Source organism: Dreissena polymorpha, chromosome 1 (assembly GCF_020536995.1).
Source record: "Dreissena polymorpha isolate Duluth1 chromosome 1, UMN_Dpol_1.0, whole genome shotgun sequence".
In the NCBI taxonomy this organism is placed as follows: Eukaryota; Metazoa; Mollusca; class Bivalvia; order Myida; family Dreissenidae; genus Dreissena; species Dreissena polymorpha.
In genome coordinates, this window is record NC_068355.1 from 159,058,537 (window position 1) to 159,071,228 (window position 12,692).

The following is a 12,692-nucleotide window of genomic DNA, read 5'->3' on the forward strand; positions in this document are numbered from 1 at the left end:
TTTTCAAGCCTATTTCTATTCATGTTACACATATGCCGCCAGCGTGTACCAAGCAATGGGAGACAACTGGAGGTTTATTATGGCACGCGGTTCGACGCATAATCCCAAGAAACTAGGTTTCTCAGAGAACCTAGGTTCTCTGAAAACCTAAGTTCTCTGAGAACCTAGGTTCTCAGAGAACCTAGGTTCTCAGAGAACCTAGGTTCTCATGAGAACCTAGGTTATTGAAATCCCAAGAAACCAGGTTTCTCACGAGAACCTAGGTTCTCATGAGAACCAAGGTTTATGAAATCCCAAGAAACCAGGTTTCTCATGAGAACCTAGGTTCTCATTCGAAAACCTTGGTTTACGCTTGAGAACCTAGGTTTTCATGAGAAACTAGGTTTTTCATGAGAACCTAGGTTCTCATAGACACATAGAACTTTGGTTCTCATGAGAACCTAGGTTCTCATGAGAACCTAGGTTCTCATTCTGAGAACTTAAGTTCTCGTTTGGTATCCTAGGTTTTGAAAAGAACCTAGGTTCTCATTTGAAAACATAGGTTCTCATGAGAACCTATGTTCTCATTTGAAAACCTAGGTTCTCATTCTGAGAACCTAGGTTCTCATTCTGAAAACATAGTTTCTCATGAGAAACCTAGTTTCTTGGGATTATGCGTCGAACCGCTTGCCATACAGGACAATCATTCTGACCGAGTTTCATGAAGATTGGACCAAAACTGACTTCTAGTATGGTCACAAGCTTATTGTTGACGACGGACTACGCACATTTAAGTATCCCAAAAGCTCACCCTGAGCTAGCTCAGGTGAGCTGAAATGCAGATAACATATTTTTAGAAAATCAATTAACATTGTAAAGATTTAACAAAAGTATAAATTGATTGTTATGAGCATGTTTTATATAAAATCTTGTATAGTTTTTGAGATAAAGCATAGAACAGATAACAACATACAAAAATTACAAAGGTCAATAACTATTAACTAAGAAAGAGGAGGTATTAGGTTCTTGCACATTGTATTTTTCCTCATTGAGATCTACACAACCAGGATGTTTTATAAAGACATTTTAACAAATTACAAAACTAAAGTGAAGAGTTGTTGTTCTTTTATATTGCACTTTTACTAATTGCACACAATATTTTGCTAACCGACGGAAAGACAGGGACGCCATAACTTTTATTATACGACCCTTAGGGCGTATAAAAAGGAAAACAGAGACAGTTGCGATGACCTAACCTTGATAAAAATTAAGCAAGTCAAAACTATGTGAGAAAAAAGGAGAATAAAGAAAGCGTACATGTATAATGTTTTGCCGCAAAAGTTTGGTCTGACTTTAGAGAAGTGGCTGTAACAGGTATTGCTTTAACAAAGAATCAATGACTAATGAAAGTCTCGCGAATATTTGCAAGACGGTTGACAGTTTGACGTTATTAAAGGGAAGCCGATTCCTATGAAGAAGTGTTGATAAAGCCGAAAAAATTTGGAATCCTTTGTTAAAAGATGCGGAATCCTTAACCGAGCGCGTGTTTGTTACTCAGCGAAAATCATCCAATTATGTGAGAGCACGTGCATAGCTCCGTCTTTTGTAATACAAATAACGTTTTACCCGCATGCCAATTGGTTTCATAGTTATATTAAAGAACAAAGATTAAATTACATTGACATTAGGTTGAGTTCCGGATCGGATTACGAGCATTTTATCTGATCCGAGTCCGCACCACCTATTCCTGTTGAAATAATGTTCAAACCGAACTCTTAATTTTCGGCGCGATGTTGGTGTCCGGATCGGAAGGTATGGGTTGCCTTCTGAACCGGACCTGCATATGGCGTATTATAAATGTAGCTTATAATGTGACATGACAAAATGGTTAAAGGTGCCTTTTCACAGATTTTGGCATTTTTTAACTTATTCATTAAATGCTTTATATCGATAAATGTAAACATTGGATCGTAAAAGCTCCAGTAAAAAATCAAGAATAAAATTAAAAAAAGGAAAACAACATTGTCCGGACCAGGTTTCGAACCAGTGACCCCTGGAGTCCTGCCAGAGTCCTTAAGTAAAAACGCTTTAGCCTACTGAGCTATTCCGCCGAGTACACTTACTTGACGTATTTTATACCTTATATAAGCAATCTTCGTAGTTTCACCAAATTTAACGACAAAAACAGAACTCTCCAAATTATTCAATCGTTTCGCGTTGCAACGCTTTATAATTTTTAGGTTTTAAAATCGTCAAAAGATGCATATAATGGCTATATTAGACCATGGTAATTGTTCAGTATTACTGTTTCCTCACAAATATTATAACTAAAACGAAAATTTGCGAATCTGAAACAACTTTTTTCAATTTTGTCAATTTACCAAAGCGTGAAAAGATCCCTTTAACAGATAATACACAACAGATCCAATACATCGCGATTCGATATATTGCGATTTCCAATATATCGCGAATCGACCATGGCTCCAAAAAGCCCAACGAGCATGATCACTAAATGACGAGTTTTAATCTGAGAAAAATCTGTCTCCATAACCAGATTTACCTTCGAATGAAATCCGACTATTTCAGTACACTACATAAATTCACCAATCCTAAATGTAAACATACAGAAACTGCCCTGAACCGGTTCCCAATTGTCCAATTAAACAGGTGCTAAGCGTGGGGAATTTTCTAAGGAGCTTTAATCTGCCGAAACCGGAAATTGTTGAAACCATTTACTCTTTGACACACGATGGGCAGATTTGGCACTTGTGTACATACATAATGTAGTTTGTAACGAATATAACACAATAGGTGAATGGGTTTGAAAAAATTATATAAGACATTTATTTGGCAGTGATAACTTATATTTTAACGGAACATTAGTCGTTTATATAGGGTGGTTATTCTGGTTTTACCATCTTGCCAAGAATTTTATTTTTATTTTCAATCACTTACTTTATAGAAGCATAACCGCAAATAAATGCGTACACATTTTTGTAGTAGAATGTTTAAAAATAAGGGTTATTCCCGTTATAATATAATATAAACAATATATAATTGTGGAAAGCTTATGAGAAATTGTACTTGTATTCTATCAAAACGAATTCAGTTTACATAGATGAGTGCAGAAATACAACAATCAGGTTGACAATATATCCTCTATTCCTATAACTTCGTGCAGCCCTATCAAATCTTGTACTTTTTTATGACGTAAACTTCTAAGCAACGTTCGAACGCGCGTGCCCGAAAACTGTTCGATTTTGTTACGCGAGAATTTCCACAGCCGATAAGACAACAATCATGGGGACAAAACAAAACATATTAAATAAATTGTCCCGTTTGACCTCGTTCCCATACAAATAGTCTAAATAATGTTTAAAATCCTTCACCAGACGGACGCGGCAATGTTTTGATCGTTATATGCTGTATGGGTAGTTTCCCTTGGAGGCCCGTCTCGAATTTGTATTGTGCTCTCTGTTATGAGTACTTAGCATAACATTACAATTAAAGTATGCTGTGTATGCGGAAAATGTTACCCCCTCTCAAATGATGACACGAGACCATACGTTACGATCGTTACCTGGGTCTATTGTGATAAATGTTCTCACTGTGTCCATTTGCTATTTTGTCATAAAACAACTGTCATTAGAAGGGGTGACAGCTTTTTATGCCCTCAGTGTGAATAGAATTTAATTTAGATATTTTCCGTTAGTAAATACACATTATCTAGACCTCTGAATACAGTTATCAGAGTTGATATTTCGTTTTTATGAAAACCAGTTTTGTTTAAACCATTCTGTTCAATACAGTTTATTCACGAAATTCATTTAAAACAACACATATTTAATACAAATAAACATATACACAAAAACATCAATCGGTTATTATAAACACATCCATGGGCCTCTATATGACGTCATCAAAATCGGTGCACGATCTTATAGGGTAATTCTGTGTGACGCAGACTACGATGTACATAAATGTTTAAAGTACGTTACCCCATTATTATTATCTGAAAACCAACATATTTCAATCGTTATTTGTTAAACAAAAGAATAATCATTAAGTATATATCAAGTTTAGTTATTGTCTACACATGTAATGATTTTTCAGGAAATATATGCCTTTGAAGTTTAAGATGCACGAACTTATAGGTGTAGAGGCTATATGTGGGTTTAAACAGAGATAGTGAAAACTAAATTAACACAGCACAACATAAGTGATTATCATATAATAATTTTTACTTACCATATTGATTTGTAGAAGAAATTCATTTTCCAGCTTCAATTTTACTGCTTACCTCTGGTCACACTTCTCTTGAGAAAACTGTTTTTTCAAATAATTGTGTTTCACTTATTTGATGAAAAAAACTTGAGAACCTCCATTTAAACTAAGATAGTGAAAACAAGACTATTACTAAGCAATAAAAGTCCCCTACTGGGAGCTAGTCTATTTGTTGCCATAGCAACCAGAATTCTTGACGTAGGAACAAAATGAAATGACATGCATAATCTCCATATTGCAATCTGTCCGTGTTTCAAGTTTAATGAAAAAATATGAAGAACTTTAAAAGTCTCTATTACGCTCAAAATCAACGAAAAAAAATAATAAAAACGAGCATTTTGTATCTACAAACATCTATTTTACCAGACCACATCTGGCGTTGAAATTTTGGCATTTGCCATACGGAACACTGATTGTTAATTGATTGAGTTTATTTTACGAACAATTGTAAGAAATGTTCGTTGATTTTGAGTAGTAATGTTACTTTAAAGTTATAGCAGGATCCAGAAAAGGTACCGGTAGCTAGTCTATTTGTTGCCATAGCAACCAGAATTCTTGGCGTAGAAACAAAATGAAATGACGTGCATAACTCCATATTGCCATCTGTCCATGTTTCAAGTTTTATGAAACGAGAGGGCCATGATGGCACTGTATCGCTCCACTGCTGAAAAAATAGATGGGACAAAACATCGCAGCATGTACAAATACTACAAAATAGGCCCTATATAAGTGTATATTTAATGTGTTTGACCCCTGAGGCGGGGTCAAATTTAATCCCAGGGGCATAATTTGAACAAACTTTGTAGAGGACTATTACATCTCACTTCATACAAAATGTGGTAGACCTAGGTCATATGTTATGGACAAGAAGATTTGAAGTGTTTTCAAAATAGGCCCTATATAAGCGAATGTTCAATTTCGTTAGCCCCAGGGCAGGATCAAATTTGACCCTAGGAGCATGATTTGAAGTATTTTGGTAGAGGACTATTAGATGTCACTACTTACCAAATTTGGTAGCCCTAGGCCATATGGTTATAGAGAAGAGTTTTAAATTTTACAAAAAATAGATCTTCTAAGTCCCCGATCAAATTTGTTACCCCCAGGGCGGGTGAAACCGATAGGGGACTTATTACAGAATACAGCACTAAATAATGATTATCATATAATAAACCTGAGTTTTTACTTACCATAGATATTTGTAGATGAAATTCAATCTCCAAGTTCAATGTTTCAGCTGAATTGTCTGGTCATACTTCTTTTCAGAATACTTCAGGGCACTTGAGTTATTGAGCTGATATCATCTGGGACGCCCCCCGCCACCCTACCACCATGGGTGATCATATAATATGAACCGTCACGAATGACCGATTTATAAAAAGGTACAATAAAGCTTCAAATCTAAATTTCTCTTATCAGAGCTTTCAGCAGTTTAAAAGGCGTTACCTTAAATTTCCATGTTATTATCTTCATTGGAGACAGAGCAAAAAAAAAGAAGATATAAAACCAAGCAAAACCGCAGGTTATTAATAAAGTTTAATTGAATCGCAGTCATAAGTTGTTTTAAAACAGCGCGAATAAGAAATGCGTTATGTGAACACTAATGAAAAAAGATAAAAGGACCGTATATCTAAGAAAAATCAGCAGACCTAAACTCGCTGATAATATGCCAATCTCCTAATGGTAGTGAAGCTTCCCATAAAGTTTCATTGAATTCCAGTCATTAACTGCTGAGGAATAGCCCGGACAAGAATTGCACTATATTTACAGTTAATGGAAAATTTCAAAGGGCCATAACTCTGTGAAAAATCATCTTACCAAAACCCACTAATAATATGTGCATCTCGTAAAGGTAGTTAAGCTTCCCATAAAGTTTCATTGAATGCCAGTCATTAGTTGCTGAGTAAATTCCCGGACAAGAATTGGGCTATATGTACTGTTAATGGTAAATTTAAAAGGGCCATAACTCTCTAAATAAATCATCTAACAAGAACTCACTAATAGCATGCGCATCTCCTCAAGGTAGTTAAGCTTCCCATAAAGCTTCGTTGTATTCCAGTCAGTAGTTGGGGAGAAATAGCCCGGACAAGAATTGCACTATATGTACTGTTTATAGATAATTTCCAAGGGCCATAACTCTGTGAAAAATCATCCGACCATAACCGGCTGATGATATGCACATCTCCAGTTGGAAGTGAAGTTCCCATACAGTTTCATTGAATTCCCGTAATATGTTGCTGATGTAACATAATGCACACAAAACGCACATTTGGGGCTTTGTTGGATTTATATAATGATCGAAATTTGTACCACATTTCATACAATCTTAAATAGGCAGCCATCTGGATCAACAAATCATAAGCCTCGGGTTATAATTACCGGACACGAATATTTGCTTACCGTATGTGTCAATCTTCGGTCATTTCCGTATGTATTCGTTAGGTGTCCGTTGCATACGTATATTTAGGTTGCAGACACGTGACTTAACAAACGGCCAATCAGAATTGTACATGTAGACACGTGACGTTACACAGCCAATCAGAATTGTACACATAACAATTATCAAAGCTTTCGTTGTTTATATCTATATTTATGGAGTCTTACTAAAACGGCCGAACATACAAGTCGCATTATTGCTGGCTTTCGCGGGATGGGCCCATTGCGGGCTTCGCATGTATCTTGTATTTGACAAACATTTGGAAACGTTGTGTTGTGTTAATAAGCAGAAATAAAACGCAAAGAAATCAGAAATGAACTTTGTTGGTTACTGTGTATTATCAACGAACAATACGTAAATACAATTACGTGACACTGAGAAATAGCTCGGACAAGAATTGCACAATAATTATGTACAATGGAAAATTTCAAAGGGCCATAACTCTGTGAAAAATCATCCGACGAGAACCGGCTGATAACATGCACATTTCCTCTTGGTAGTGAAGCTTCCCATAAAGTTTCATTGAATTCCAGTCATTGTTTGCTGAGAAATAGCCCGGACAAGAATTGCACTATATGTACAGTTAATGGAAAATTTCAAAGGGACATAAGTCTGTGAAAAATTATCGGACCATAACTGGCTGACAAAATGCAAGTGTCCTCTTGGTAGTGAAGCTCCCATAAAGTTTCATTTAATTCCGGTCATTAGTTGCTGAGAAATAGCCCGAACAAGAATTGTACTATATGCACAGTTACTGGAAATTTTCAAAGGGCCATAAGTCTGTGAAAATTCAGCCGACCAGAACCGGCTGATAATATGCCAGTCAATATATAAAAAACGTACGAGAGAAACCACTTGATACGTGTGAATTCATAGCTTGCAATAAACGTTTAGAAAGGTTTATATGATTGAAATATATTAATCGCATGGCTTTTTAGGTATTGGGCGAATTGATCACAAAAACTATGAAAATCATATTATTTTATTGAACATCTGTCAAGAAAAAATATCACTACCGTTACAAATAATAAAACATGCTTTATTTAACAAATAATAGCTAGTGCTACAAAATTATCGATTTTATGAAGAAATTTCATTTTCATGTTTTAAATACAGCCGCTTTTGAAAACATGTTATGAATAATGTACCCAAGACTTATACATGTACGCAAGAATTTCCAAATACTACAAAAATGCGCACTTTTACTTTTTCATTGCCATTTATCAAGCGAAACATTCGAGACGGCTCTTGCACATACACATAATATTCAACCTATTATTAACTGAGGTCACAGATTACAAAACAAGAATATGAGCCTTATTCTTAGAAATCACTTAAACTTTGCTGTTACGGTAATGATAAATCGTAACGGTATTTTCAATTTGGTAACGGTAGTGATAACATCATGTAACACAAACTCGAAACAATTTATGTTAAACACAACACATTTGCTAACATTATAAACATATTAATTGGCTTATTCAAATTACATGGCTACATGTAACACAAACTGGAAACAATTTATGTAAAACACAACACATCTGCTAACATTATAAACATATTAATTCGCTTATTCATATTTCATGGCAGCATGTTGGACACTGATCTTGATTTCAAAATATAATGTTTCTTTAAAATGGCATTTAAATAATGGAATCTCCCATCCATCATTTTACGGAGATGTTTTGAAGCGTGTCCGCAAATTAAAATATGTTAAACCAAATGTTCATATTAAACTTTTCAATTTAATTAACTTGTTTTTATCAAAAGGATACGATGCTTATGTACTTAAAAACACGTGTTTGATGGTTTTCGATTCACTATATCTTTCTTCCCTTAAAATTTGGAATCATTAGTGATATTATAGGCATTTTTCACTGTTGAATAAAATTGTGTCATTGTGTCGTATGAACAAATCTGCATGAATACTACATTATAGGCATTTGTCACTGTTGAATAAAATTGTGTCATTGTGTCGTATGAACAAATCTGCATGTAAACTACATTTGGACTCAAATCGTACATCAAATCATTTCTGTCTTCAGTTGTCAAAACACCTATATACTGTTTGATTCCAATAATGTCGCTTTAATGGAATTACCATTTGTATTCATTTGCTTCTTAATATTAAATCACGTAAACTTGTTTTATTAGTAGCACAGCCCGATTAATATTTTTATTTAGTACTGCCCTTGGAATTTGTTCACGTCATTATGGATTTTTGTGACGTCATACGACCGACTTTCCCAGTTGTAATCTACATGCATAGGTCATTGGGTTTATAACGTTCCATTTTATTTATATTTTCTCTCTGATAGGCGTTTCTTGTTTGATTTAATTATTTTTAATTTGTTTAGCAGTCACATAAACAACCAAGCTATGTAATATGGAATTTTTACACCCATTATTGCTGCTTCTTCCTGTATTTGCGCGATGATTATCTGAGATATTAACTCTATGATTCTACATTCTCAAATCTTTTCTATAAAGAAGGAATGTAGTTGACAATTGTTAATAGTTTTATTTGATCGTTCGTCAAAAAGTTGTAATTCTGTTACTCTTGTATCTTCAATGCAATTGAGTAATTAAATAGTAATTAAATTGAATGCGTTTTAATTTCCTTTTATTATTGTTTAATTTGAGTTACAATGCTATGACGTTAAATTTTATTTACACTTGAATGTATTATGAATATTGCTGGGCCAAGTGTGAGGTTGAGCGCTCTATAACCAGGTTTAAACCCCCAATGCTTTGCATTGACCGTTCCAAGGCGGTGACCCCAGCTTTATTCATATTTTGTGTTTATGTTGGTTTGTATTGTGCTGTATTGTGCTGTTTTGTACTGTTTGGGCAATCGGTCACTTGCCTTAAATAAAGGACCAACTAATTGTTTTTAATGAAAATTCAATACTGCTCCAGCAGCTGGAGTTTCACTTCTTTATATTGATAACCCTAAAAACAAAATGCCACATGAGACGATGCCGAATTTGTTTTTTTTCAAGGGTTGACAAGACCAATATCACACAAATGTCCTAGTAACATTTAATTTCGTTTATACCCAATACATATGATATTTGTGTTGTATAGTATTGGTTGCTCAAAAGTGTTAGTTTTGTTTTAATGCCATTTAAAGGCCGAGTTCTTGTTCAATTAACATCCACAGATGAGGTGGTATCTGTCGGTGTCTTGACGTAACTTGCTCTGGTTCTTTTTGGAGCAGTGTTATAATTTTGTCCTGGCTATACCACAGCACATCTTCCATCCTCGGCCAGAAGAAGCGATTTCTGCCGATTCTGTGCATAACCTGAGATTAACGATATCATATTTATTATAGAACAGATTGATGAAAATGGAGACGCATGGAATTTCTCTTATTTAGATTTTAGATCTGTCAATAATACTTATATTTTTGCGATAATAGCAGTTATGGTCAAGTTTTACAAATTTTGGAGACGATTTGATTTGGTCGTAATTGTAAGGTGATCTAATATGAAGTTATTGTCATACAATAAAATTATATAGTATGTAGTAAATGCCATTGACATTATAATGTTGAAGTAAATATATATTTTAGGGACCTGCGGATTTAAATGAGTATATTTTTTATTCACAATATAAACCTCTTATATTTAAAAAAAGATTGCCTAACCTGTACTTCAAGATCATTTTCAGCGACAGCTTGCACAACACCAGGGTATGGCATACCATCATAGTTTACGACCACATATCCTCCAACGAGAGATTCCTCTACACATACAATTTTTTCCAGCACTGTTATCTCCTGAAAATAAATGGTAAAACAATCTCAAATAAATGGCATATTGATTGTAATTGACATGCAAAATTGACGTCCTAGGAAAGTAATTACAAATGTTTGCTACACATTAATACGGGTTATACTTTTTACAAAAATGCTTAAAACTTAATTTGTATTAGTAAACAGCGCATGTTTTTAGAAAGGCCACACACATGTAATTTTGAATGGAACTTGCCTTTTCTACCATAGACGTCTTTACCTTAGACGTCTCTTCAGTAGCTTGTTTCAATTGCTTTCCTTCATCGTCTGCTGGCAACTGAAATCAGAAAATCAGATTTAAAGTTTTCATCTTTTGAAACGGTTGAATTTAACTAAGCTTTAATTCGGAAAACAAATATTATTTGACAGGTTTTGCAGCCCCCTTCTAGTAATGGGTTTATATTAAAATTGCAGTTTATAATCGCCTAACATTGTCATAGTTCCAATACCATCAGTTAATTGTCGTAACTTAAGAAATGTTTATATGATTATTATATTCTAATAATACGGAACCAACCTTTCTCGGGGGCAACTGGTGAGTATCTGGCTGATAACAGTCACACAATAACGTTGTTGGATGCTTACAGAAACATGACACCACTTTCGTAGCGAATGAATCCGGACCCTCAATGATCATCTGAAATGTGAAAAAAAGTGTGACAGATTTTTTAGATTATTATTCATCATTCTATTTTTTAATTATAATATGAATTTTAATTACATTATAATAATGATTACTTTTTATTATTATCGTCAATTTTATAAATATTGTTATTCAATATATTTTAATTAGATATACATTATAATTATATACCTTATCAATATGATTATTATTACTATGATTATGATTGTTATGATTATTATTATTATTTGTTATCGTATTTATTATTCTAATAATAAATTTAAACTGTAACACGTGACGAGCATTTTCATAAAGATTAATGGGTTTAAAATACACTCGTATACCTGGTGGATTTTCATTGTGCTTGGAATAGGACGAAGGTCACTAGGTAATTCAGCATCAACTTTCTTGAGTTCATTCTCTTCAACCAGAAACATTTTCACTGTGGATGTAGATGTACCACCAGATAAAAGCTGATAGAAGTCCTTAGCACACGTTATGTCATTCTTTTTCAATATGACCTGTTGGTCGGCTGCACGTTTAACAGCAGCGCCGACGCCATCAGCGGCACCTTTCCCATGTGCTGCTTCTAGGAAATTCCAAGTAGATTTCTTGAAGCCGTACTCAGCGATCTTATGTCCCCACAAGTAAATGTTATTTTTATTGCGGTATTGGGTAGTTGGCCCATCACTTATGAAATGAATGCTTGTGAGATTCCTATCTTCTGTGACATATTTCAAAATGGGTGTGAGATGAGCCCAAATACCCGCGGGATCGTGCCGCAGAAAATCGGACACAGTGCAAATTGGGATCACTTCATCTCGAAGATAAATAACGCCCGTATGGAGAGAAAGCTGATTTCTGGAGCCTCCAAAATGCATTGACTGGATCTCGTCTGAGTACTTGCATGCATAATTTTCAGAGAAGTCAATGTGAACCATTATTTCTTCATGTGTCAAATTCGATCTTAAATATTTTAGTGCTTTATATTGATTCCTAATGTTAAATATGTGCCTACATGCTTTCTGCATTTCAGCATTTATTTCAGATGCCAACACTTCTCTTGTACCTTGATCTTGGTCCTTTACAGTCTTTGTTACAGTCCTAGATCTATCATTTCCCTTGTCCACTATTTCTTCCCTTCTAGTCTTCCACTCAAACCATTTTACCTGTTCGCCATTATCATTGGTGTAGTCAAAGTTTGGAACCTTATCTTTGCATTGTGTGCATTCTCTGTACATACACGACTTGTTTGTTTCATCACAAACAATCTCTGTGACCAAAGTGTTGACATCCTTTGTTCTTACCATTCCAACTGTATGAGCAGCATGCAGTTTTAGACGAATATTGTCATGAATCCTGCACAGACAGGTTTTGCGGTCTTTCTCTCTAGGTTTAATGACCCAAAACGGGCGAAGCTGACAGAACAATGTGTATGATATTGTGTTCTTTTCACTGATGTATTTTAAGTGTATTTTTTTTAGATCGTCACTTAAGAGGCGGATTTGTCTTTTGTCCTTGTTCCTTGTTATTGTTGACTTCTTGTCGGCTGTAAGCTGTGATACGTCATCTCTTTC

At 34.7% G+C, this 12,692-nt stretch overlaps 1 protein-coding gene and 1 long non-coding RNA gene across 2 annotated transcripts; both read right to left on the reverse strand.

The window, feature by feature from the left end:
- Positions 1-9,871: 9,871 nt before the first annotated feature.
- On the reverse strand, positions 9,872-10,457 carry LOC127858128 (uncharacterized). The gene is made up of 2 exons (XR_008038768.1): positions 10,347-10,457; positions 9,872-10,001 (listed from the first exon to the last, which is right to left on the reverse strand). It is a non-coding gene; the product is annotated as an uncharacterized LOC127858128 (long non-coding RNA).
- A 172-nt stretch (positions 10,458-10,629) lies between these two features.
- LOC127861229 (uncharacterized) lies at positions 10,630-12,425 on the reverse strand. The gene is made up of 3 exons (XM_052399680.1): positions 11,460-12,425; positions 11,011-11,130; positions 10,630-10,770 (listed from the first exon to the last, which is right to left on the reverse strand). Exons 1-3 carry the CDS (start codon positions 12,423-12,425, stop codon positions 10,630-10,632), a joined length of 1,227 nt encoding a protein of 408 aa, XP_052255640.1.
- Between the last annotated feature and the right edge of the window lie 267 nt (positions 12,426-12,692).